This window comes from Ricinus communis, chromosome 5 (genome assembly GCF_019578655.1).
Source record: "Ricinus communis isolate WT05 ecotype wild-type chromosome 5, ASM1957865v1, whole genome shotgun sequence".
Taxonomy (NCBI): Eukaryota; Viridiplantae; Streptophyta; class Magnoliopsida; order Malpighiales; family Euphorbiaceae; genus Ricinus; species Ricinus communis.
The window spans coordinates 23,605,662-23,632,408 of record NC_063260.1 but is presented as its reverse complement, the minus strand read 5'-3'; the positions used below and the strand labels follow the sequence as shown (position 1 = coordinate 23,632,408).

The 26,747-nt window shown below is 32.0% G+C and overlaps 3 protein-coding genes across 3 annotated transcripts; 1 reads left to right on the top strand and 2 right to left on the bottom strand.

Annotated features, from left to right (window-relative positions):
* Positions 1 to 5,169, bottom strand: LOC8271475 (protein LYK2). The gene has a single exon (XM_048374309.1). The coding sequence runs from the start codon at positions 2,240 to 2,242 to the stop codon at positions 197 to 199; it is 2,046 nt and encodes a 681-aa protein (XP_048230266.1). The 5' UTR covers positions 2,243 to 5,169; the 3' UTR covers positions 1 to 196.
* Positions 5,170 to 5,307: 138 nt separating this feature from the next.
* LOC8271474 (ribulose-phosphate 3-epimerase, cytoplasmic isoform) lies at positions 5,308 to 8,061 on the bottom strand. Its single transcript, XM_002509493.3, has 8 exons — positions 7,725 to 8,061; positions 7,618 to 7,622; positions 7,045 to 7,107; positions 6,822 to 6,928; positions 6,611 to 6,708; positions 6,380 to 6,472; positions 6,214 to 6,255; positions 5,308 to 5,715 (listed from the first exon to the last, which is right to left on the bottom strand). Exons 1-8 carry the CDS (start codon positions 7,839 to 7,841, stop codon positions 5,560 to 5,562), a joined length of 681 nt encoding a protein of 226 aa, XP_002509539.1. The 5' UTR covers positions 7,842 to 8,061; the 3' UTR covers positions 5,308 to 5,559.
* A 9,283-nt stretch (positions 8,062 to 17,344) lies between these two features.
* Positions 17,345 to 20,517, top strand: LOC8271473 (uncharacterized protein At3g27210). Its single transcript, XM_002509492.4, has 3 exons — positions 17,345 to 17,685; positions 19,342 to 19,422; positions 19,700 to 20,517. Exons 1-3 carry the CDS (start codon positions 17,526 to 17,528, stop codon positions 20,167 to 20,169), a joined length of 711 nt encoding a protein of 236 aa, XP_002509538.1. The 5' UTR covers positions 17,345 to 17,525; the 3' UTR covers positions 20,170 to 20,517.
* Positions 20,518 to 26,747: the final 6,230 nt, after the last annotated feature.

Here is a 26,747-nt window from a genome sequence, read left to right as displayed (position 1 = left end):
TTTACAATCTATGTATATGACTTTTTATTTTTATTTTTATTTCAGGACTAAAGATATTACAAAGCAGAGATCTGATAGCTTGCTGTGTCCCCTCTTTTTTCTTTTTAATTACATATATACAAGATTTCACTCAATGTCACTAACATCTCAGGAATCTAACAGGCAACAAAATTAACATCAGTGAACCTGAAATTTTTCATAGAGCTGCTGCTGCCTTCACCAGAGGTTTTGAAGAGCTTTCGCTGATTACCACCTGCTCTCCTTCTGATGATTCTTCCACCAGTCTCGATAGCTTTTCCACAAGTTCTCCTGCGTTAGGTCTTAAAGAAGGCTCTTCTTCAACACAAGACCGTGCAAGATTGGCTAATGTCACTGCTGTATCAAACGAATAATTTTCCCCTAACGCATTATCCATCCATTCCCTTAGCTCACCAGCATTTTCTGATGATAGTATGGACTTCACTTTCTCAGAAAGTAAATTACTTTCTTCTCCCTTGTTGTCAGGTCTTGTAATCGGTCTTTTTCCTGATAAAACCTCCAGTAGTACTACACCGAAGGCGAATATGTCAATGCTTGGAGAAACTATACCTTGATGAATATACTCGGGAGCTAAATAGCCCAGACTCCATGACGAAGGATTAGTTGAATGTATTTCTGTGTTCTGAGTATCACCTTCAATACACCTTGCCATTCCAAAATTCCCAATCTTTGCATTGAACTCTTCGTCCAGGAAGATGTTCCGGCTCTTCACATTTCTATGAACATAGCTTGGGTTCATGATGTGATGCATATACTGCAACGCCACTGCCACATCAAGACATATCTTTAGCCTTTGATTCCATGTCAAGAAACAATAGCAGGAGGCTATAAACTGGTTCTTCATAGCCAGCCCACCATGAAGCCAGTCCTTTAAAGATCCATTTTTAGCATATTCAAACACCAAAAATGAATCAGAACCTTCACTTAAGCATGTCCCCAACAGCCTAATTATGTTGGGATGATGATGAGTTGCATTTTGGAAATGACTGAAATCAATCTTCGATATAGTTTCTGATTTTGTGCGTTTTATCGCCAAATTCTTTCCATTAAGACGACCATAGTATACAGAGCCATCTATAAGACTGCTTGAACTGAAGTCTTCAGTGGCCTTTCTCAGCTCCTCTACTGTGTAGTTCTCCACAAGCACCTTTCTATTACGGGGTGTAGTGTCGATAATCTGGTTATCAAGATCTTGCTGGGATCCCTCAAACGAGACTTTCTTCTCGCTTGTAGTTCTTACACTTAAACTAAGCTGTTGAAGCTCTGGATCAACATCTTTGCTCAAATTCTGCTTCTTCTTCTTCTTCAGCTGCACAATCAGGAAGGCTGCTACAATAGCAATGGTGGCTCCAACTACAACTCCTGTAACAGCAATGTAAACTCCTATCATCCACATTTTTGACTTCTTTTTATGTGGATTAATTACTGGGATGCTGCTTTCACGAAATGGCGAATTGGGTTCACGGGGTTTTGCAAGGGAACCAAGGGCAGGCTCTCTGTTTAGTGGTATCAAAAGAGATGCAAGAGGTACAAGGTTTTCAGGTTTAAAATTTGCTAATGATCTGTTGTTTGCGGAGATAATAGCTTCTGGAGTAGTATTGAACTTAATGGCTATATTTGAGATTGTATCGCCTTCACTTACTGGATAAGAGAGCAAGAATCTTGTTGCTAGAGTAACTTGAGATGAAGACGGACAAGCACATCTCAGAGGTACCAATAGTCGAGCCTTATCAGCAAGATTCCACGGCGAAACACCCAGATTATTTTCTTGAATGGCTTTGCAGGTTGTTAAGCCTTCCAAAGATTCAGCAATACCGTAAAAATTCTCCCCTTTGATAGTAGTTTTAGTAACTTCAGCCCGAAAGAAATTACCATTGCATTTACAATCTATAGGTATCAACAAAGGCTGATCTTTGGGGAGAAACTCTGTGTCAGCAGAGAAACCATTTGCTTCCGCAATCACAAACCGATTGAAACCCAAGTAAAAGCTCAAATTGGAAAGAGATGAGAAGTAAGAATTAGTGGAAAGAATCGCAAATGTCTTGCAATGATCCTGCGATCCATTAATATTGCAACGATAACCTGAAGCATCGGGAGAAGTAGTTTCGCAGCTCAACAAGTTCTGCCCGAGTACAGGGAGAAGCAGACAAAGCAATAAGGCCAAAGCTCTAAAGCAGAGCTGATCACTGATAAGATTTGCCATCTCTATAACCCCTCAATTCTTACATAGAAGGCCTACTAAAATAAGAGTTTTTCTCACCCTGAGTGGGTGAATATCTTGGATCTATACAAAAGTTTAATGAAAAAATAAGAGCCTTTTCTGTTTTACAAAGCCATACATAGACAGGGCTCTCGGGGATATGGAAAAGGTTTATATTTAAGTATGATTCCAGCTGTTTGGTTAACCATACAACCTTGGATTTGATTCCATTAGCTAAGGGGGTGGCTATGTATTCCAAAGTTTTTTAGTTACCCAGTGATCATTTCCACCACTATCTTAACTGCTTAATAGAACTCCTTGGGCTCCAAACCTGCTTTTATATGCAACAAATGTACACATGAATCAGTACAAAATTCCCAAACAAATTATCAGGTAAATTACACCACTATACTTTCAAAGATATCATGGAGATCTACTCTAACAACCTTGTCAAGGATGTATCAGTACAGAAAATGGGAAGGATCAAATGGCTGCAATGCAACCTTCAATTAACCAACATTATATATGATGCGTAAATGTTAGTTTGAGAATTCCACTTAACAATCATCTAAGCTTTCAGAAAGCGAAATAATTGAGTGTCTGTCTTGTAATATATGAGTTCGGGGATTCAAATTATGACGTGATATTTCCCTTATAAAGTTTCCCATGTACTGAAATAAATTTACTGTGCATACAGATATAAGTTATCATAAGTAGCAATATACGAACATGTACAAAGCATTAGGATTCTGAAAAATAATGCATGTTTCCATAAAGTTATTGAGGTCCTACACTTTGTGACACCAAATAAAAATAAAAATAACACAAAAGGTAAGTAGAGGGTCATGTATATGAACATATGCATGGCAGACATTTCTCCCTACATAAGATATGCTTGAATTAGTAGGGAAATCCTCTTCATATCACATCAAAAGATAAACTTAGGGAACATATAGGGGAAGGCTGTCCTCTTCATGTAAATTATGATGTTAACGACCAAAATGCCTTCATCATCAACAGAATTTGTAGACAGACCATGTGAAATTTTTATTTTCAATTCTGTCTCATATGTAAATGTTGAAGCACTACAAAAAGTTAAGAAATTCAATACATATCTTTAGAAATAGGTGGAAGAAACTCTTGTTTAACGTGTACCGAGGATTAAGGTAAACAGCAAGCTTATTTTTTCGCCAAAGCAATTTGGGTAGAAAAGATATGGGCATGAAATAATTAAAAAGGAAGACAATCGGAATACACAAATGAAAAGAAGGTATGCAAGGTAAAGCTTAGGCACAAAAGTGAGGATGGGATTTGAAAGGTCAGTGTTGATATGAATATTTAACCCAAGTTGATAAGGATCAATAATGTCCTAAAAAGTACTGGCTACGCTGAGTTTTCCTCGCATGCACATGCATCATTTCTTTGAAAGTTTTGTATCCTCCCCAATGATAACTTCAAAGAACAGCTTATGAACATGATTTAAAAGCAGTAGACAGGTGTGCACTTTGACATATATCTAGCTAGCTTCACAGTGAGCTAGCCCTTACCATGAGATCTCTAAAGTAGATTATGTGCTTAAAATCAGACGATCTTAAATGGAAAATGATTAACTTAATCTCACTTGATTATGACTTCCATGTGAATGATCTAAAACAATTAATGGACTGCCACCGCGACAATTAGAACTAGTCTGCCAAAAGTTACAAAAGAAGATGGGATGATGCTAAAATGATGTTAAAGAAGACTTTTTAGCCTTTTTAGAAGCTTAGCAGTTTGCTCTCCCATAACATAATCAAATCTTTCACTTTTAGCCCATGTACCAAGAATTCTTCCTCTTCTACTTCTTTTTTTATTTCTAGTTGTAAAGCAACCTTACGGGTTCTTTTTTCCTTTTCTTTTTTCTTTTTCTCCAAAGGTTCATTCAAGAAAAACGAATCATTACAGGAGAATCAAAAAGAAGAAGAGCCACTAAGGGATCAGGTTTGGCACAACCCAATTTGAGGGGAGCATGTACCTCTTCTAACAGATTTTGCCATCCAATCCGCTAGTCGATTAAATTCTTAGTGTGTGGAAAAAAATGCATCTTCCTCCGTATTCCAAGAGGAAAACAAGAATGGCTGTTTAACCCATAGCATACCAAGGCCAGGACATCTCTAATAAGACCACTTTTTGCACCAACCATATTAAAATACTTCGGAAAAGGGGTCCAGTTAAGTTACCAATGAACCGAAAAGTAGAGGGAGGGTTCTTGAGCATGCACGTGATGGCCACTAGTGCCTGTTGTTAAAAGTACCTCGGATGATAACCTGAGACATGAAGGGGTTTGGTTTTATTGAGTCGAGGATACAACATTGTCTCACATGTGCGCCAAGAAAAAAGTTAGGACTGGCCAATTAAGTAAAAATCTATGTGATCCCCAGCAAATTATTAGTTCCATCAGAATGTATAATTTCCAAAGGGAGGACTGAGTAGCAAATGGTTTGCCATATATATCAGGCATTGCTCTGCTCCTACATGAACCCATAAGCTAAGCTTAGACAAATGATCGAATGTAAACTGAAATTCCTTTTTTCTTTTTATGCCTTCCCATCATATGTTTTCTTAACAAATAAAAATGAAAATAAATAAATAAATTTTCTTTTCTTTCCACGTACACCAGATGTAATTGTCCTAAAGAAATGTATGGCATGTCTTTACAATAAGCTAAATTTATCACTTAGAAGAGGAAGGCCTATGCTAGAAAGAAGAGGAAGGCTTACTGTATTTCAGGCTATGCTAGAAAGCCCGCCTGTTTATTGGAGAAATGTGATATCTTAACTAAGAAATTACCTAATCACAAAAACAATTCATTTTAACTAATTCTTAAATTCAGTCAGATTTCAATAGCAATGCATTTCAAATAATGCAGCATTAAGCAAAATCTCCCTGCTACAGTAGGTTGGATAGCAGACAATAATGTACAAACACCAGGGCAACAAGTAACAACCAATCTAGGATGCCATTGGATGCGAAATGCTAGAGTTGTCTATATTTAAATAAACTACCAACTAAATAGATAATGTTGCAACTGAGCATAAAGATAACTTTATCACAGGATAATGATCCAATCCTTTTACATGCATCAATTTAACTCAGAACCTTCACAAAAGGTCTCCAGGTCTTATTGGCATACAAGGCATCATGCAATTCTGAGATGATGTGAAGAAGATAAAAGAGATCAAGTAAACAAAATCATAGCGCTTATGACCCAAAACATATTAAAAGAAAATATAGTCTTTAGGCATATATTTCAACCAGCCATGTCTTTGCCTGTATGAATGTCAACTGTTTTCCTGAGCTTCCTGCACACTCTTTTTCATAAGTGATATTACATGGGCTGGCTCAGGGGCTCCAAACACCGAACTTCCTGCCACAATGCAGTTTGCACCAGCTGAAGCTGCCAAGTCAATGGTCGAAGGCCCTAAACCACCGTCCACCTGCAAAAAAGTTTTACATAGTTCAGTTGGTAATTATGCAGGCAAGCATGATCTTTCTCAGTTTCTCTGACACACACAGGAGATAGACATAGAAACATAAACCAACTTCCACTTTATGTTGTTCCTCCTTTCAAAGTATAGGAATTTGCAACATTTTTACTAAACAGAACCAAGAGGCAAAATAGAAAACTAAAACAGAAAAAAATATGAGCTTTATGATATGAGATGACAGGTTCAAAATAAGTATGCTGATAGATGTCTTAAATAGTAAAGAGGATGGAAAACATTAAGTTCTACAAGTACAAGTTTTAAAATTCTTTGAAATGTTCTGAAGAGCCATGTACAAGTTTTCAAGTTAATTTAAGTTCTGCAAACCGCACTCCTAGATAGGTTTTCTTCTAATTATTACCAAGTAGAAGAAAGCCAAGGAATCAGGAAGTTAATTGCAAAAGTGGCTGCAAGTAAGATTAGTTATAAACAGAACAATGACGAACTCACCTCTATATCAAGTGATGGATACTTCTTCCTTAATGTCTTTACCTAACAAAAGGAAATAAACAATGATAAGGCAATCAAGAATACATGGTAACTATGAGATGAATTGGAGCAGTCCATCTGTGTGTCTGAGAAGGAAAGAGAAGGACGGAGAGAAATAACATGGCACCTTCTCCATCATAGTCGGCATAAACTTTTGTCCACCAAATCCAGGTTCTACAGTCATCACGAGGACCATTTCCACAGGATTTTCGCACTCTACCTGCAAGTTTCAAAGAAAATATGACATATATCTCTGGTGATGCCCATTTATCTAAGTTGCTAACACAAAAACTTGAGAATTAAAAAAGCAAATATTTTTTTTCTCTCTAGAATCTATAGGAGAAAAAAAAAATTATACCAAAGGATAAACTTCTTCAATAGAAGTTCCAGGCTTTAATGCTACACCAGGCCTCATGCCCTTTGACTTGATTCTCTGAATCAGGTCTGCCCAATTATCTGCAAAGTGCACCATGAGGAACTTCTTGTAAGAAAAAAGCAAGAGAGATGAAGGGAAAGATGTGCTGCTATGAGACAAATATAAAGACTGCAGAGAGCTCGTAATAACCAACCTCTGGATGCCTCAACATGAAATGTAAATCCAGAAGCACCAGCTTTGCCCAAAGGCTCAACATAATCAATAGGATTAGTGACCATAAGGTGGCAATCCAAATATGCCCTGGAATAGAACAGCCATGTAGCATAAAAATATCATAGATCATTAAAACCTTGAAACAATGTGAATGTTTAAAGAAGAAACTCAAATAGTAATACCACATTGATGTAAGACGTTACTTCGTGTGTTTCCGCAAACTCTCAATGACTGGAGCACCAATGGTTAGATTTGGAACAAAGTGCCTGTAAGCAAATGGAAAAGAATATAACCCGTCCACTGAGGAGAAAGAAACATAGCATCATTGATGGACTAGGCAGACATTTTGTTGCATCTTAATACGCACATAACAAGACAACATTAACATCAAGAGCAAGTCAGGGACATGTTTTGCGACCATAAATAATTTTCGCTAGAATCACATCTCACTTCCTTTCTACAAAGTTTAACTCCTACTGTAACCTAACAGATAATCTTGGCCTTAACAGAAATAAAACTTTATTTCTAATTTTGGTACAAATTGTCTAAATCAAACTTTATAAGGACACCATCCCAAACTTTCTATTTTTCACTTCTCTGTACTGCCTAACTATTAAGAAAATTGCTGCTAGAAGCAAACATATGCTCCTTCACAATTAACAAAAAAAACATTACAATCTTGCATTTACCAACATGAGGGAATATTCAAAAATATGGACAAGGAAAAGAATTTTTCAATTTTGGCACGTGCGGAAAAATGAAATCATCAAACATACCCATCCTGCAACCAGAATAAGAATAAATTTGGTTACATAAACAAAGAAATGGCAAGACTATAAGTTATTAACCCTAATTCAAATAATAAAAAGTCTAGTAGATTTACCATGATATCCATGTGTAGCCAATCAGCGCCGCAACTGAGCATGCGTTCTGCCTCTGTTGCTAAATTAGCGAAATCTGATGATAGCATCGATGGTGCAATTTTCGGTGTTACTCCCATTTTCCGATTATTGAACCGACTGAAACTGGTTATGGATTCGGATCCTGGAATTGAAGAAGAAAGGTGGAATATGCAAGGGGGAAGGGGTTGGATTTAGAGGATTTAGGGTTGAAGTCTAATAGAAATGACGTCGTTTAGAAGTTGAAGTATTAGACGATTTCTTTTAGTAATATTTTTCTAATCTCACCTACACACCAACCTTTCCTTACCTAACTTCTTCGAAATTAGCGGGTAAATTAGGAGACGAAACATAGAATCGATTTCTATTTGGAATTTGTTGTTTTTAATAAGTTAAGAAATATAAAATGAATAATTATTGAGAATATTCTTTTTCTATTTATTAAAATATCAATATTTTGTGCATTACACGATAGAAAAATCATATCTTTATATTTATTATAAAAGATGAAAAATCTCTCTCAAAAATTTTAAGTGTATTGTATTTGTCACTCGACACATTTAATAAACATGAGATATATCAATTAAAGATATCTCATCACATAAAATTATTTAATAAGTTCATATTATATGTATATATTTAAAATGTTTTAGTGCTTTAACAATATATTTTATATATGTAATATGATACATTAACCTCATTTTAGTTTAATTGTCCAATTTTAGATAATATTAACCAAAGAGGAAGATATGAAACTAAATACTCAAAAATAAGCTAAAATAAGACTATTGTTGTCGCAGACCTAAGATTAAGATGCATGGAATACTATTTGCAAGACTTAGCCGGAAATTCCAATAGCTCCCAATGGACCAATCTACTATTGTATGGTAAGGTAAGCATTGCTCTTCCTTAACCTTCTTCTACCTTTGAAGATAGCAAGGGCATTGAAGCAATACTTGTCTACGGGGACCAATCATTAAGGCAAGTCAAAGCGTGGATAAGGGGGATAATAGGTAATCGGAGTAGTAGCATTCTCTTTCTAGTATGTCTTTCTTAGCTTTGACTTAGCTTAGCTCTTAGGGATAGATCTTCTTCCCCCTTCTATGACCTTAGGCACAATAAGGCTCAATAAGAAGCCCAACCCTGCGTGGCAATCCTGGAGGTAAATTAGGCTTTTTATAATTATAGACTATTACTAGTTATTTACTTAAATTATGATAATTAAGAGTAATTAGAAAATAACTCTTAGAAGTTTTGTATTTAAAAGAAGACTTCGCAAAAAGGAATTTTTGCAGATTGCATAAGTATTGGAAACCATATATATAACTGGGAAATATACATTTTGCGTCTTCTCTCTACAATTCATCTTCTCTAAATACTTTAGTTTTTAGTTTATTATTCTTTCAAGATCTGAGCTTTTTAAGAAGTGAAAAAATAAGGACCAATCACATTCATACTGAGGATTCTGGATTTTGAAGAAGCATTTATTTTTAGTTTTATTTTTATGTTTAACTATTTAATTATTATAATTATTTGATTAAATATGTTATGCTAGTTTTTTTAAGTATTGTGTTTAGTCTTTTTATTTTATGTATGAACTTTGTTATCTTTTTATTTGATTAATGATTTCTTTACCTTTATATATTTATTAATTTTAGTTATTATTATTGGTTGGTCATCATATTAATTCAATAATAAAAATTGTTATAAAAATATTTAGACTAAATGTATTAGAAACATCATTTTTATTTCAATCTATATTTGTAAAAGAAATTTTAGTTGCATCATTAGCTTGAGCGATTAAAGGAAAAGAAACATCACTATTTTATTTATTAGATTTATGTTTATCATTATAACAAAGATAATATTAAGTAGTTGGTAAGACTAAATACTATTTTCATCATATAGTCTCAAATTATAAGCATTTTCATTGCATATTTATTTATTGGTTGATTACTTTACTTTATAAATATTATTCTCTTAAAATATTGGTTTAGAGTATTCAAATTTACTTTTATCGTTTAGTGTTGATAATAAGTAGCCTCATAGTTTTTTGAGAGATTGACATCGAAGTGAATTTACCACTTTACTATAAAAACATTTCCTGCACTTGCAAATGCATATTTATGAACATTAATATTTTTTTAATATATATTTTTATTTGAAATTAACATCATTTTACCTGTCTTTTAACATTTAAAATTTGGCTCAAATAACAAGAAAAGGAACAGGTTGCAACTCATTAGGCAAACGCGACAAATCAAAATTATTTGTGGAATCTTATACTAAATAGTGTTTTCATTTTTCTGCTTTGGCAACATGAGGACCCATGAGGAGAATAATTCAAAACCCACCACTAAACTGAAGTTGTGAAGGCAAAAGAAAGAAGAAGAAGAAGAAGTAGTGCATGAAGCATGGTGTATTGGCGGGCAAAGCTTTGAAAAAAAAAATGAGAAAATGTTGATTTTTCATAGACATAGCAGCAGCTTGGTGGCCGGCAGGGACCAGAGAAACACTCAATATAGCTTTTCCTTGTGATTTGTAAGCGAAGAGGGAGTCGTTGAATATTTACTTGTTCAGTATACTTCAGCATATCATCTACATACGTTACTGATGATTTGCTGAATGAAATAGATCGGACTTTCATGATTAGCTTTAGCTTTTCTGGGTAGTTAGCAATAATCTGGTCAGATAGATATGCTTAAATACTTTATGTATACCTGTTTTGCATGCTTAAATTTGGTTGGTAAGTACCGAATGCAACCAATCAGCATTTGAGCAATGGCAGAGAATGGAAGAGCATGATAGGATTTTTCTCTAGTCAGAGGATTTAAAAAAAAAAAGAAATTATCATTATAGACTAAAATTATACAAATCTAATTTTATAGCAGTTTTAAAACTAATTTTCATTTTAGGATAATTTTTTTAGTTCCGTGAATACTGTCCACTAGTTAAATTAGCGAGTCAAAAGTGAAAAATAATTTCAAAAGCTGTCTCCACTTCAAATGGTGCAGAGAAAAAGAAAAAAAGTATAAGAATTCTCCACCCATGTAAGTGGCATACATAAAAAAAAAAAAAAAAAAAAGTAAAAATAATCTGTAAATCTTTTTATATTCTAATATTTTTCTAATTTTAGTTAATTAATATAATTTATTTATAAGAAAATTTTGAGATATGTTATTAAATTAAAATGTATTACAATTAAAATATAAATTTAAAAATAAAAATAAATTTATATAAGAATCTTGACTCAATCCCCTAGTAAGACATTGTCATTTAAATTTTTTTATCTCTGATGGTAATTTAACTACATGTGCAGCCAGTACATACTCGGAGAGCCATATGACTAAAATCAAATGTTCTAGAAAAAATTATGAGACATAATACTCTTATTATGTATGTATTTAATAATATTATATGATTTATTTTTAATATAAATTATTTTTTTATTTGAAATTTATATCTTAATTATTAATTTAATAACATATTTAAAAAAAACTATAATAAATTAATTAAAAAATTTAAATTAAACAAATATTAGAATACCAAAAAAAGCCTCTACAAATTATTCTTTTACTCTTAGTTTTTCTTTTTCCTTTTTTCTTTTATGTTCGTCACTTGAAATAGTTGACAACTCTTAATTCTTTTACCATCCATGTTTGTGAGTTGACTAGCAGACAGTTTTATCCACGTAGCAGAAAAAAAAAAATCTTTAAATGAGAATTAGTTTCAAAACTATGCTAAAATTAGATTTTAATACAATTTTATCTTTAAATATGATATTTTTTTTTTTAGTTAGAGAAAAACCCGGACGTTGACGGTGACGGTGTTGGTGACAATCAGCATTACCTCATCAGCTTCAGACAATGTTATCCAGTTGCCCAGAAAATTCTGACACGTTAGGCTATTGTTCTATATAGTTACATAATAGACACTGGCTGGCTAGCAAAGGGTATTGATACACTGAGTAATCGTGGAATCGTACAGAGAACCGGTTTAATCCAGAAGATGCAGCCATCTTCCTTAACAAGCTGTACTATGATGTTCATGTTGAAAAGTTACATTAATGTGGAATTATGTAAGAGGGTTAATGAATATCGCAAGCGAAGATGGCCTAAATAGCGAGCTGATTATAACCTGCACAATTATTTTTGGCACTCCATGGGCTATTTCTTCTCAACTTGTTGCTGATATTGTCTTGATTCTTGCTTTCTTGAAGACATTGTTTGCCATCATCAAATAAACTCAAAATTCATTCTCCATGAGAATGTGCGCTGTAATAAATAGTTTAGTTTCCAGAGAGAAAAATCTGTTATGAACATGATTTAATTCCGATTGGGTTTTTCTCTTAAGTATATGGTTTTATTAATTATTTGTTCAATTAAATTACATACTGATATATTATCTTCTACTTTAATATTTTAGGACATAATTCACAAAAACTTAAAACGAATCAAGATTTCTTAGAAAGAGAGTCTTGATTATTCATGATGCACTGTCACATATTTGTCAGAAATGCCAATATTCATTAATTAAAAACACAAAAAAAAAAAAGAAAAAAAGAATTATATATATTATCTTTTGAACTGAAAAGAAATAATGATTGGATTAAGCATATGGGGGGGCTAAAAACAAAACCAGCGAATAAGGACATGATTAGAAATGTTGGGTTGGTATAATAGGAAAACACGCAGCCATGCCACAGTACAGACAACATATTTATTCTGTTGATTAGATTAGATGTTTTAAAGCACATCTAATTAATTAATCAAACTTTTTGTTTTCTAGTTGAAGACATCTATTAAGTTGGTTCACATCTTCAGTATTGGACTTTTGGAGTTCTGTTTGGATGATTGGATTGGAGCCCCCACCAGCGCAGAAGAGCCCATCTTTTCTAATACTCCCACTGCCCCCAATCCTTTCTATAATGATACTATCTCTTCTTTTTTCTAGCTCACAAATGGGTTTTCAACTTTATTCTTTTCCTTAAATATCTCTGCTCTCACCGCATCTCTACACATATTTATATTTTCTTCGTTTTAAGTATTTGGGCAATTTAAAAAAAAAAATAAAATCAGTATCATTAAAATGATATATCTTTTCAGTAAATATGGGTTTTTCAATTATTGCAACAATTCAATGGTCAACTGCTATGTCGACCTTGATTCTTGAGTGATTGTGGCTATATTTAAAAGTGAAAAGCAAACTTTTATCATAGATTTTCTTTTATTTAAGCAGCCAATTTTATTTTATGAGATTTAATGATTAAATCAAATATAAAAATTGGATATATTTTGTGTATCCCACAAATTTTTAGACCTCCAAAATATTAAAAAGAATGATGTAATTTTTATGTTTTTGCAATTTACACATTTATATTTTTTTTTTCTAGAGCGGTGAACCAATAAATATCATTAAAATTTTTTTGTGATATATTCTTGAAACCACATTAATAATTTGAATACAATTAATGTGTTATAACAATCGTGAGTTTAGCTTAAATTTATTACTCGATAAGTAAAAATAAATTATTCTAAATTTATAGATTTTATAGAATTTTTTATTTTTCAGATTTTAATTTTTCCATCAAAAATTGGACCGTTATAATATTTTTTATTTCAATATTATTCTTAATAAATTTATTTTATTTTAAAATTATTTTTAATTTTAAATAAATTATTTTTATTTTTATATTTAATCTAAATAATAAAATTTTAAAAATTTATACATTTTAAATCTATAAATTTCAAAATACCTCCACTCGAGCAAGCGATACCTAAAGTTCTCCGCAAATGCCCAATTGTCCTTCAACTTCCATATTTTAGTAACTTTCACTAACATAAAAAATATTTATACACATATTATATATATACAAAGACTGGGCTGAATCATTTTGTTAATGGGCTTCATCAGCAAAATATATATATCTATATATATATATATATATAGAGAGAGAGAGAGAGAGAGAGAGAGATTTGATGTTGTGATATTTAGCTGCATGATAAAAGAAATAATGATGCCGCATTTTTCAAGATGAGATGATAAGTGAATTATGACTTTGGAGTGAGAGAAAGAAGGCTATTATTAGAATTACAATTATTGAAATTACATAAATGGCAATGGTAGATCCACTTTATAAATCTTCTCCCACTTGCCAAATATCCTCCACTAAAATCAACAATGACTTCGACCCATATACACCCACCTTTAATTTCATTCGTTAGCTATTACTGCTAACTTTGTTTCTCTTTAAGGGTAATTATTAGGGTTATCAGTCAGTCACCAAGGTTGAAACATATCCAAAATACTATGTATTGCCTTTTGTCTTTCATTATTATGCCCCCATTTTGTACTTGAAAATATCTTGTTTTACATAATTACTTGTACTTGTACTTCCTTTTCTTCATACCAATGTTTTAGTTAATAACATGTGCAGTAATCCAATTGAAAAATAATAATAATAATAATAATAATAATAATAATACATGCAAGAGTCTAAGATCAGTACATAGAAAAGAAATAATTTTAATAATCCTTTTATCTTATAAAAGTACCAAGTCTGAAAAAAAAAAAAAAAATTAAGAAAGCGAATGTACGTAGTGCTTTCATGTGACACAAAGGATTAGAAGGTAATTATATAGCATTGCAATCCAATTACAATGCAGAATAAGACAAACTACCAGAGGACTATAAAAGTGAATAAGAAATAGAAAAACTCTTCGAAAGAGATATATACCAAACCCTCCCATCCCAGAAACTGAAGGCTGCAACTGACTTTAATAATAATAATAATAAAGATTTTCGAGTTGATTTAGATGGAGATTTATTAGTGCAATAGTAAAACCCGTTAACCAACAGATTTTCCAATTAATCCATTTAGCACTAATTTAGCAAACTGGATTTTATTTATTGTTATCCAAAAGTCTTTTTCTAGAGCAAAGAATTGTGGGTCTCATGAAAGCTCACTCTTTCTTCATACATATGCATCTATATATATATATAAAGTCACCTGCTTGATAATGAATCTTATATTAATTTCCCTACACCTCTTTTTCCTTCCAAGCATATGTGGATGGATGTATTTCAACCATCCTATCCGTCTCACTTAATTAACTTTATACCATATACAATGTATATTGTGTGCCTCAATTTCAATTTAATGACACTTTTCCTATTGTCACATTGGCAAGCAGCCATGGCATTCACACTTCCTTGTCCTAAGCCTTCTCTACCTGTATGTTATATCACCCAAATTAGCAATGATGACGGAGTATTTAGTTAGTATAAGAGTTTTAGGTAAAATTATTTTTGACTCTACTTCAATTTCTAGTGGTAAAATGAAGTCATTTTAAAACTCTTATATTAATATGCTTCTTTCCTGCTACTATTTTAATACTACGTATATGTCTAACGACATCTATTAATTAGTATTAGTGGAGTTTTCTGTTTTTATTTTTCTAATGCGAAATTAAAATTTGATTACAACTGAAAAGATTATAAGAGAAAGAAAATAAATAAAAGAATAAATACTAATTATTTGTAGAATCATGAATAAGACAGCTCTGTTTTTATCCCTTGTGAATATCTTTTTGACCGTTGGATTTCTTCAGTTCTCCTTTTAGGAGTCGCGAGCAGAACAGTCATTGTTTTAGTTCTTAATATAAAAATGATAAATTTTTAGTAATTATGAAATGTTAATTGAAGAGATTTAAATTTTTTAATCCTCAAAAAACAAAAATATAAGCCAGTTTCTTTCTGGCTTTTAATTTCTTTTCTGACTCTTTTTTATTATCAGGAAAATAAAAACTCGTAAAATAAGTAGTTAGTAATAAAGTAAGTAAAACACTTATTAATTAAGTTGAAGAAAGAGACTGAAATTTGACAAGAATTGTTTCCCATAAGAAAAAGAAATATATCAAACTCTGGGAATTAATAATTATATCATTTTGTGCTATATACCTAACTGATGTTCACACTCCATTTCCCAAATTATATATAATACGATTTATCAAGCATAATGCACTCTTGTAACTGACCATTACTATATAATATATAATTTACCCTTTTCAAAATCGTTGCCTGATTCATAATATTAAAACTATAGTTCATTTGATATTAGATGAGGATTAATAACTATATTTTATTTAAATTTTTCTGATATAACTTGTTTATCTATTATGAGAAGCATTAGTGCAAATAGCAAACAAACACTATACTTTTGAACATAAAAAATGGAGCATTGTATTCTTGCTACTAATGGATGCTAATCATATTCTTGCTAGCTGGCTGGCTGGCGAGAAGAATCAAGCAAGCGTACAATTTTAGTCTAAAATTCCTTTTAATAATACTGATATTTTGGCCAAGTTTCTTTTTTTTTTTTTTTTTTTAAAAGAAAATAAAAGCATGAGATTCAAAGCTATGACTTTATGCTTGAACGATTATAATCCTTATGGTATTTTCTTTTCCTAGTCGTTAAAATAACATTGTTTTATATTCGAAAGAAATACGCTTGACCTTTTTTTTTAAATTTATAAAATTTTTTCTAAGGAGGGTAAATATATATCATAAATTTAATTTTTAGTTTATATTAAAAAAATCTGCATCTCTTTATGTAAAATTTTAATTTTAAAAATATTTATGAGTTTCCCACGTTTAAAATAATAAAAATAAAATATACGCGAGATGAGTAAAACTTTATATATATAAGCTAATAAGATGATATAATAAAATATATTTTTTTTAAATAAAAAATAAAATTCATTTTTAATTTGACGAATAGTTAATTTAATTGACACTGAATGGAAAGGAAAAGTAGATGTTGACACGAGCAATAAGATGATTAGAAAAATATGAAAAAGTGATTGCCATGGAATGCATGCCATCGCCATATTTGAAGAGTAAACAAAAAAAAACTCATTTGAAAAGCATAAAAATCAGCTGCTTATACTTCCATATTCACAATTGCAATTAGCTTCTCCTGATCATCCTTAATAACTGTGAACTGAAATTGAAGATTATTCTAATTAATTAACATTTTTATTAAAGTATGAAACTCCAATTTCAAATTAGAAATAACAAAACAATAATATATAAATATAAAGAAAAAACTCTCCATAAAAACAAAGGAACAATAAAGTATAAAGGCAAAACACCAATAACAACACAGAGCACATGGAAACAGAGCTTCAATAACCCAATCAAATCCATAAAAAGCCAAACCCTTTCTCTTCCCACTTCCAACATAATTTTTCTTTTTCTTTTTCTTTTTTTTCACTGACTCCCATTCACTCCTTTCTCTCGCTCTCTTCACAAATTCAACTTTTATGGTGAAAAGTTAACAATATATTTTATAAAAACTTTTCAAACACCAGTTGGACCCATCATCCTTTTCAGGTCATATATACTGTTTCTGCATCATAATATAATAATTTTAACCAATAAATAAATAGCTCAAATCTATAATCTGTATACTGCTGTAAGTAATAACTTCCCTTTCAAGGTCAATCTCTCTAATCGATTCTATTCTTTATTTTACCCTTTTTTTTTTCTGAAGTTTAAAGCTATTTTGTAGTCTCCAGTCCTTCCGAACAACGCCAATAAATAATAATAATAATAATAACGCATCCTTTCTCTCTCTCTCTCTTCCACCGCTCTCTTCCTCTGTATTACTTTCTCTCTCCATGAAGTAAAAGCTTTTTTCTTTTTCTGTTTCTTCTTGCAATGGTCAGACTGTGATGGTGGTATTGCTCTAGAACAGAAAAGAAGCGTAAAATAAAAGAGAAAAAATGGGTTCCTGTGCTTCTGTCCACAAAGGAACACCAGAGTCTGCTATGAAGTTAGGAGTGTCGTTTGGGTCTAAAAAAGACAATCTTGTGATTCCAGAATCACCCATCAAAGATAAACACGTTAATGATCACACTCCAATCAAGACTTTTGATGACCATGGTATGCTCTATTAAATCTTAATTATTTTTCTTTCAATGATATCAAATATGTGTTTCTTTTGTTCTTTAATCTTATCATGTATAATCTCTTGTATTTTAAGTGTTTCTTTTAGTGATATCTGATCTTTTAATGGACAGTGAGATGCGTTTGGAGTTTTGTGTTATTTTAGATGTATGACCATATGCTTGAAGATGCAAGAGAAAAATGAATATTTAAAGTTTTATTCTAGAAAATATTTGGTGCCATCTTTGTGGTTTTTGCAGTTGTTGTAAACCTAATAAATGGATTGCAAGTATACTGCTGAAGATTTGCCTGATAGGTCGTAGAGAAGATGCATTGACTGACTTGTTACTGTATTTTGATTCTGATAATCTGCTTGTATGTTCTTTATTTTCTTTCTGTTGAGGTTATTGCTGCTATTGTTTTTGTTTGCTTTTGTATTTCCTTCTTTTATTCTTTTGCATCCTCTTCTATTTAATTTTGAGAACTTTCATCAATCATCATAGACTTAGTCTTGCTGTTAACTGATTTTAGTTTTCAAGTTTTAAGAAGATGGAATTAGAAGGCCTAATTAATTTGAGATGGTGAAAGGAATGAAAGAGAAGCTAGCTAGTAGATGAGTGTGCTCATATTCTCAGATTGAAGGATACTATTGCCTAAAAGATGTGGAACCAAAATAACATTTAAGATCTCTTCTTGAGTATTTGCTCTGATATTATTTTTCTTATTGACTTCTCTACGCTGTTGTTTTTCAAGAATGGCAATATAAGTTTTCTATTATGAATTCATCCTATTGGTGATGTTCTTGGAACTATACAGCAGGGAAGGTGAAACCCAGAATTTTTGGTATGAAATTTTAGTTATTTTCAGACAGGTTATATTAAAGAGGTTAGCCAGAGTAGTGTATGGATTTGTTTCAATTTGGCATTATTATTAACTTCGGAATCCCCCGAGAACACAATTGCAATAATTCATCTTAATTTTGTAAGCTTAGTCATGCAGAAAAGTTATTATCAAAAGCCTCCTCTCTTCAATTAATATGGAGATTGATCTGCAAAGCATTATCCTGGCCTTTCGAAAATTTGCACTTGTGTGGGGCCACTAGTTATTGCACATTGATGACTGTCCTGTGGCAAATGCTAACCATTCTTGATTCCTGAAGTAGACTGGGGGTCCTCTGGTCCACAATCTGCGGGAATGGATAGACTCGTGTTTCTCATATGTTAAGTTGTTTATTGTTGCTATTGATATCTTGAATCTATAAGATTGATTTTTGGGAATGCTGGGATGAAAAGGAAACTAAACAGGAACACAAGGGAAGATAAAGATTTGGACTGTGTTATGGTCTCTTGTACTTCTCAGAACTCCAAAATGTGCCATTCTTTAATATCAACTAATGCTTGTGACGTCTGACGACAATATTAAATGAGAGCTTCAAATAAGTTAATTATTTGTCCACTATGACTGTCTGTGCTGTCATAAATAACTTTAGACTGTTCTGTAATAAATAACTCTAGCAAATTAAAGAAATCATGGCTTATTTTACAAATTAAGCTACATATCCAAGAATTACCAAATATGCTATTGTTTTAATTTCTGTTTAAGCTTTCCTTGTGCTTATTTGAAGCTTGAAGTTGATATATGTTTTGTTTCCAGGCAGCAAAGATGAAACCTTTTTTGATTCCCGTGCTTGGCTAGATTCAGATTGTGAAGATGATTTCTTTAGCGTCAATGGTGGTAAGAAAATTTTAAAATTGTTTAAGCTAAATTTTTCTGGCAAGCATACTATATTTTCTCTTTTATATTCCTTCCCTCGTTTCTAAGTCTTTTAGCAACTTTGCTGCAATATATTGGATTTAGACGTGAATCTCTCTTAGTGTCTTATGCACACTATGCCAATTTAATTGTCTTTTGCTTACTAGTTAGTTCTGCTGCACACTGCTATTTTCTGTACACTAATGACAGTAGAAATTTTAGCATATGTTAATTCCGTAATTTTTCCTTTATTGTGCAGATTTTACCCCATCCAGGGGCAATACCCCAGTGCATCATAATTTTTCCATGGGAACCCCTAAAATCAACAAAACTACATTGGAGGGCAGACCTCCTACTCCTGGTTCCATACCTGAACCATCCCCAACAGGGAAGAAGAGGCTATCAGAACTTTTCCGTGAGAGTTTGAGAGAAGAACAGGAAGCTGACAAACTAGATAGTTCAAGGATGCAGAATATTGGAAATGGGAAGACAGAGGTGAAGCAAACCATTCTTGATGTTCTTCCAAAATCTGCTTCTGGTACCCCTTATATCTCTGGAGCTAACAGTGTCTGTAGTAGTGAAAGGACTGCTAATGGGGATGCCTTAATAGAGAGGGAGAAATCAATTAAATCTGCACAATGTTGCCTCCCAAGCTTGATTTCTTGCCGTAGTTTTAGTGACAGAAAGAAGAAGATGAGTCCGGCAATAGCTGTAAATGATAAAGCATAGTGTCTGTTACCTTTGATAAGATGTAAATGGAAATCCTTGGATCTCAACCCCTTTTGAGGTCAGAAGTTATGTGCATCAACTTCACTACTGGCGGATTATGTAAGTAAAGTAACTTGCATTTATGAATCAAGTCAAGGGCATATGTAAAGCAATATCAGTAGAGAAGATGTATAATGTCAGGAATGTATCTCGAGGTGAAGTTTCATGCTGACAATAATAGAATTTCTTTAGTTTTAGAGGGAAAATGATACTAGGAATTTTTCCTTCATCAAGCGGAGAAAATGACCATAAAAATGCCCTTGTAATGAAGATATCTATATTTATTAAGAAAACTGTATCTTGTGTGCATCCTCATTTTTGTTATCGCATATAATTACAGAATATTAATTTTCATCATCCACAGTTTCTTGATTATATAAATAGACCTTAATTAACTGCATGCCTCTCTGCAGCAGCAGCAGTTTACGCAATTGAAGCACTATATTGTGTGTATGTTATAATCCTTAGACTATTTGTTTAAACTTCAAACTACAAAACCAGCATTCTTGCAATGTAAGTGAAAGCATGCTCGCATTGAACTGTTCTCGTTCGGGCATCCATCATTTTCAGTGACAAATTTTAATAAATGACCTTGTTTTTATTCTTGCATATCAGCATTACCATCCAAATAATATCTACTGCACAGCTTACCGAACTGCAATGGACAGGAACCCATTTAATCTCAAAGTAAAAATGGGCCGAAATCCTGGCATAAGCATGTGCCCCAAAGACTTATCTTCTCTTCTTAGTTAGTTGTTTATAGATTTTGGGACAAGCTGATATTTCTGCATGTTGTAAGGAATGCAAATTCCACATTCTTTTTGTGAGAAAGTAGCTGGAGAGGACTAGCAATTGCCTTTGGACTTTACTGTGGGTTTCTTAGATGGGACCTACTCCTAACGTGACAGTAGAGCTCTGGAAAAACTTTGCAATTTGGACACTTGTAACTTGCCCACTACTATGTATTATGTATACTTCTCTCCTTATTCTCTTCATTAATTGTTCTTTGTCTTTTCTTTTTCACACATACAAAAATTGTTATTATTATCACACGATGCTGCTAAACGGATGTATTTGATCCGGATTGTTTGAAAAATGAGAAATAAAATCACCAAAATGCTCTTAATAATTTTAGGCGCTAGCACAAAATTAAAAAAACTGCCATAGAAGGTGTACAGGTTGCGACTAACAATTTTGTCAAAATCTCTTTCTTTTTTTTTTTTTTCACATTAATATAGGTTTAATAAAAAAATCATTGAAAATCAAAATAATTTAATTTTAATCGCAAGATAGTTAGATTAATTTTATTTCTGAATTTCTTTAAAACTAATATAAGGTGAAAGGTTTTGAGTTTCTCAAATGAAACTAAAATCTGTAAACTAATTTCAGTTTATTTTCTAGTTTCTTTAACCATAAAGATTTCTTCTCCAATAGATTATATATATAATAATCGACAGAAAAAATCTATTAATCCACGAGATATTTAAATTTAGTGAAGACAACAGTTTGATGAGAAATAGTGATGGAAGCCGTGGTAACCTAAATGCAATGAACAATGAAGGAGGAGGAGAAGAGGAAGTATTGGCCACATTCTGAAAATGATGAAATAGAAAATGATTTCGTTGATTATTCAAATAACTTAATAAGTTAATTGCCATTTCAAAAATAAACTAGAAAAATGCAAACAGAAAGAAAAATTAAAGAAAATTTATATATATTGAAGAACACACAAAATTCGTAAGAAAGAGAAAAAAGGAGAGAGAGAGTGAATAAAAACAAATAAAACTGAAGAGAGAGAGAGAGAATTAAAACAAAAAGATAAAAAAAATGAGATGTCGAGTGAACGAGAGATGATAAGTAATTCAAAGTCTCCCAAAAATAGCATTAACTAAGAGAAAAATTATTTCTTATCTTTAAATTTTACAACAAGCTCTAACTTTACACTCAAATTTTATTAAGGGCATATTAATACTATTACATATGACTCTACAAAGAATTAAAAAAACCTTATTAAAAGGCTCTTTTGATCCGGATCAGACTGATACGGATAAATTTATCCATTATTATAATACTATTTATTTTTTTAAAAATCAAATGGATATGAATTACATAATATGTTATAATTTAAGACTTCAACTTTTCAAGTGTCTCAACTATATAAATGAAAAATTTTTTCTTTTTTTTTTTTATCTAATTAACTTCGCCATATATATATATATATATATATATATATATATATATATATAAAATTTGAATTTAAGTTATTCTCTTACTTTCTTTTCTTCATAAATCACTAATAAACTTTAATTCGATGTTTTCTACCGTCACGAGAAGTTGTACCTGAGTAGTAACTATTTTAACTTTTAACAATTTTATAACATAATACCAGTTCATTAAAGCCTGAGGCGTGTGAATTCTTGTTGAGGGTGTGGATGGAAATTCAGCAGAGGAATTATTAGGGTTCATTAATTACACAGGAAAAGAAGAGCAATCCTCATTAACGCACCATCATCATAGCCCCATCTGATGACACACTGCTCACTCACCAGTAAAAAACTGGATAACGTTTACATTTCCCTTTTCTTTTCTCACTAATTTGACTAAAATAATGCAGATGTAACCCCTTTCATATTCTATGAATCTTCTTACTCTATCTCAGCATTTTGAATTTGATGCTTGTTGGGTAATTGGTCGTAACACATACATAGTAGAGATGATGTGATGAAATGAATTTTAGTTCGTCTTTGTATTGAATTTTAATAAGTACTTTTCACTTCACATGGATTGTATTAGTTTGTTTTACTTGTGTAAAGCTAAATTTTGACCTTTAACCGAATCCAAACTTGTCTTATACCACACATACCATCTCTAATTAAATAAAGGGACAAATTTGAGAAAAACCCATCTCCTTCTTTCTTTATTTGTTGAAATAAAATGTGTAGTCTATAAATAACCCTATTGTAATCTTTGGGTTTGAAAAGAAATAGAGAAAACAAGTGCTAGAATAATTTCAAAATGCATATAAAATTACAACACAAGGTATAATACAGGTCATGTTTACTGTGTTGTAGTTACCGTAGTTAATTATTGATGGCTTTTTAGTTAGTTATTGGAATTAAAACGTGGCATAACTCTATTGGTCATAGGGTTTGTAATTTGGCTATAAATACATGCATAATGTATGAGCACAGTAACAAGAATAATAATCCAGTTTTCTTCAGTTTCTTTTCTTCGAAGTTTCCTGTTTCTTCTTCATCTCAACATGGTATCAGAGCTATTTTAGCTCATTCAATTCCGCAATTTTCTGTTCAAATTGTACTCTGAAAGCTAGCCTTTTTCTGGGTTTTTCCTTGTTCTCTTTAAAGATATATTTCTTTTGTTCTTTTCTTAATCATTTACGATCAAGATTTGATCTTTTACTTTGATAATCAAGAATCAATTTCTTCTTGAAATCTTTTAATGGCTTCTGTTACAGCTATAATAGATCCATCTAATATTCTATACTTACATCCTAACGAGAATCCATCTCTCGTTCTTGTTTCACCAGTTCTAAGTGATAGTAATTACCACACTTGGTCAAGAGCCATGCGAATGGCTTTACTCTCAAAGAATAAGCTTGCCTTAGTGGATGGTTCATATGAAATTCCTAATACTTCTGATTCTAAATATGCTGCATGGGAAAGGTGTAATACCATGGTTGTGTCTTGGCTTTATAATTCTGTTTCACCTTCTATACACAAAACCATTATTTGGCTTGATAATGCAATGGATATTTGGAATGATCTACGTGAAAGGTATTCTCATGGTGATGTGTTTCGTTTGTTTGATCTTAAGCAAGAATTTTTCTCTATTGTTCAAGAAGATAAATCCGTGAATGAATATTATGCAAGCTTGAAGGTAATCTGGGATGAATTGGGTAATTTGAAACCTGTTCCTAGCTGTTCTTATAATCCTAGATGTAAATGTGGTGTTCTTAATGTTGTTAAGAAGTATCAAGATGATGATTATGTGATAAAATTTGTTAAAGGTCTTAATGAGAACTTCAATCAGTTGAAAACTCAGTTGAAGACAATGGATCCACTTCCTGATATTAGCAAGGTATTCAATATGGCTTTGCAGCATGAGAGAGAATTGTCTGTTGGAAAAGAGAAATCTGTAGAATCTAATGTGTTTCTTGCAAAAAGTTTTTATTCTAATAATAATAGGGGTAATAATCAAGGAATGCAACAGAATAAAGGAAGTAATCAATCAAGTTGTAGAAGGACTTTACAATCGAACAGTAATGGCAACATAAAGAGGTTCAATAATCAACAAAATTTTAATAGACCCATGTGCACATTCTGTGGAATTTCAGGTCATACTGTTGATTCTTGCTATAAAAAGCACGGATTTCCACCTGGATTCAAATTCAAGAAACCTAGCTATGCTAACTTTGTGGAGACAGATCAGACAGATGAACAGCAAGTCCATGGAAATGACAGTAATATGCAATCTGCTAATGGAAATGCTTCTAGTTTTCAATTTACTGATGAGCAGTGTGCCAAATTAATTCAGATGCTTTAACAGACTTCAGCTTCTATGAATTCACAACCTCAAGTGAATGCTCTTGTTACAAACTTTATACCTGATCAAGAAACAAGTATGCATTTTGTATCTTACATAGCAAACTCACCCTTTCATGAAAATTTATGGATTATTGATTCGGGTGCTACAGATCATATAGTCTGTCATACAAATTTTTTTACTAGTTTTAAACCTGTTACAAATGTTTTTGTACATCTACCAAATGGACAAAAGATTCTTGTTTCTCATATTGGTCAAGTCAAGTTATCTCCTTTCTTTATTCTTGACAGTGTCCTATGTGTTCCCACCTTTCCTTTTAACCTAATTTCTACTAGCAAATTAACCAAACACAAAAATTTATGCTTATTTCTACATTCTGGAAATTGTCTTATTCAGGATTTGAATCTTATGAAGACGATTGGTATAGCTAAAGAATGTCAAGGACTTTACAAGCTAGTGATGCCTCAAAAGTGTTTTAAAAATGATATCTTATAGAACAACGAGCATAGTGTTCAAGCAGTGTCAAAGTCTGATATATGGCACATTAGAATGGGACATTTATCAAATGAGAGGTTGAGATTGTTACAATCAGTTGATAATAGTATAGTTTTACCTAGCAATGATCATTGTAAAACATGTCACTTTGCTAAGCAAAAGAAACTTTCTTTTCCTGTTAGCACATCTTCTGTTAGCAACATCTTTTATCTAATTCATACTGATATTTGGGGTCCCTTTAGGACTGAATCTTATAGTGGTTACAAATATTTTCTTACAATTGTTGATGATAGATCACGATATACTTGGATTTTTTATATCAAAATAAAGTCTGAGGTGCCCATTTTGATTCAGAATTTTTTTATCTTTGTGGAGACTCAATTTAATAAGAAAATAAAATGCATACGATCTGACAATGGAAAAGAATTCTTTATGCCTTTTTCTTTTATAGATCCAAAGGTACTATTCATCAAACTAGCTGTCCTTATACCCCGCAACAAAATAGTACAGTTGAGAGGAAGCATCAACATATACTCAATGTAGCTAGGGCATTACTTTTTCAAGCTAAGTTGCCTTTAACTTTTTGGTCAGATTCTATCATTCATTCAATTTACTTAATTAGCCGAACTCCCTCTCCTATAATTGATAACCTAACACCATATCAAATTCTTTTTAACCAAAAACCTGACTTGACTGATCTCAAAGTGTTTGGATGTTTAGCATATGCCTCAACTATTTCTGAACTAAGACACAAGTTTGATTCAAGAGCTATACCAACTGTCTTCATTGGTTATATTCCAAATACAAAAGGGTTTAAACTTTTTAATTTGAACACAAAAACCATTTTTTCATCAAGACATGTTGTTTTTCATGAAAATATTTTTCCATATGATACTATAAAAACTCCTCAAGATGTTTCTGTCATACAATCTGTTGTCATGAAAAACTGTACTACTAATGCTTTTATTGATGATTGTAGCACTCACACTGATATGCCTACTGCAATCAGAACCCTTCCAAATTCTTCTATATCTGATTAAATCTACCCTCATCATCCATTTCTACTTCTCAAATACTACCAAACTATACAACCAAATCTGGCAGTTCAGTAAAACCACCAAATCATCTTCAGAATTACATCTGCTAAACCACAAAAATCAATCAAACACATACCTCACCTCATTCTCTTGACAAAGTCCTTTCTTATAAAAACCTAAGCACTAATTATAAACACTATATCAATTCTGTTACAAAAATTGTTGAACCAAGGTCATATAATGAAGCAATCAAGCATAAATGGTGGCAAGAAACAATGGATCAAGAGCTGGATGCTTTACAGAAGAATAACACTTGGATTCTTTGTGATTTACCACAAGGGAAGAAGCCAATTGGCTGTAAATGGGTTTATCGAGTTAAATATTTGTCAGATGGGTCTATTGAACGTTGCAAGGCACGATTAGTTGCAAAAGGATACACTCAGC

What these genes read in the sequence shown, in the direction of transcription:
- LOC8271475 (XM_048374309.1), bottom strand. Translation starts at nt 2,242, where the DNA reads ATGGCAAATCTTATCAGTGATCAGCTCTGCTTTAGAGCTTTGGCCTTA.
- LOC8271473 (XM_002509492.4), top strand. Translation starts at nt 17,526, where the DNA reads ATGGGTTCCTGTGCTTCTGTCCACAAAGGAACACCAGAGTCTGCTATG. An exon ending in CAAGACTTTTGATGACCATG is followed by an intron (nt 17,686 to 19,341) that starts GTATGCTCTATT and finishes TTTTGTTTCCAG; the next exon opens with GCAGCAAAGATGAAACCTTT. An exon ending in TTTCTTTAGCGTCAATGGTG is followed by an intron (nt 19,423 to 19,699) that starts GTAAGAAAATTT and finishes TTTATTGTGCAG; the next exon opens with ATTTTACCCCATCCAGGGGC.
- LOC8271474 (XM_002509493.3), bottom strand. Translation starts at nt 7,841, where the DNA reads ATGGGAGTAACACCGAAAATTGCACCATCGATGCTATCATCAGATTTC. An exon ending in TCATGTTGAGGCATCCAGAG is followed by an intron (nt 6,709 to 6,821) that starts GTTGGTTATTAC and finishes TGCACTTTGCAG; the next exon opens with ATAATTGGGCAGACCTGATT. An exon ending in TGCCGACTATGATGGAGAAG is followed by an intron (nt 6,256 to 6,379) that starts GTGCCATGTTAT and finishes TCCTTTTGTTAG; the next exon opens with GTAAAGACATTAAGGAAGAA.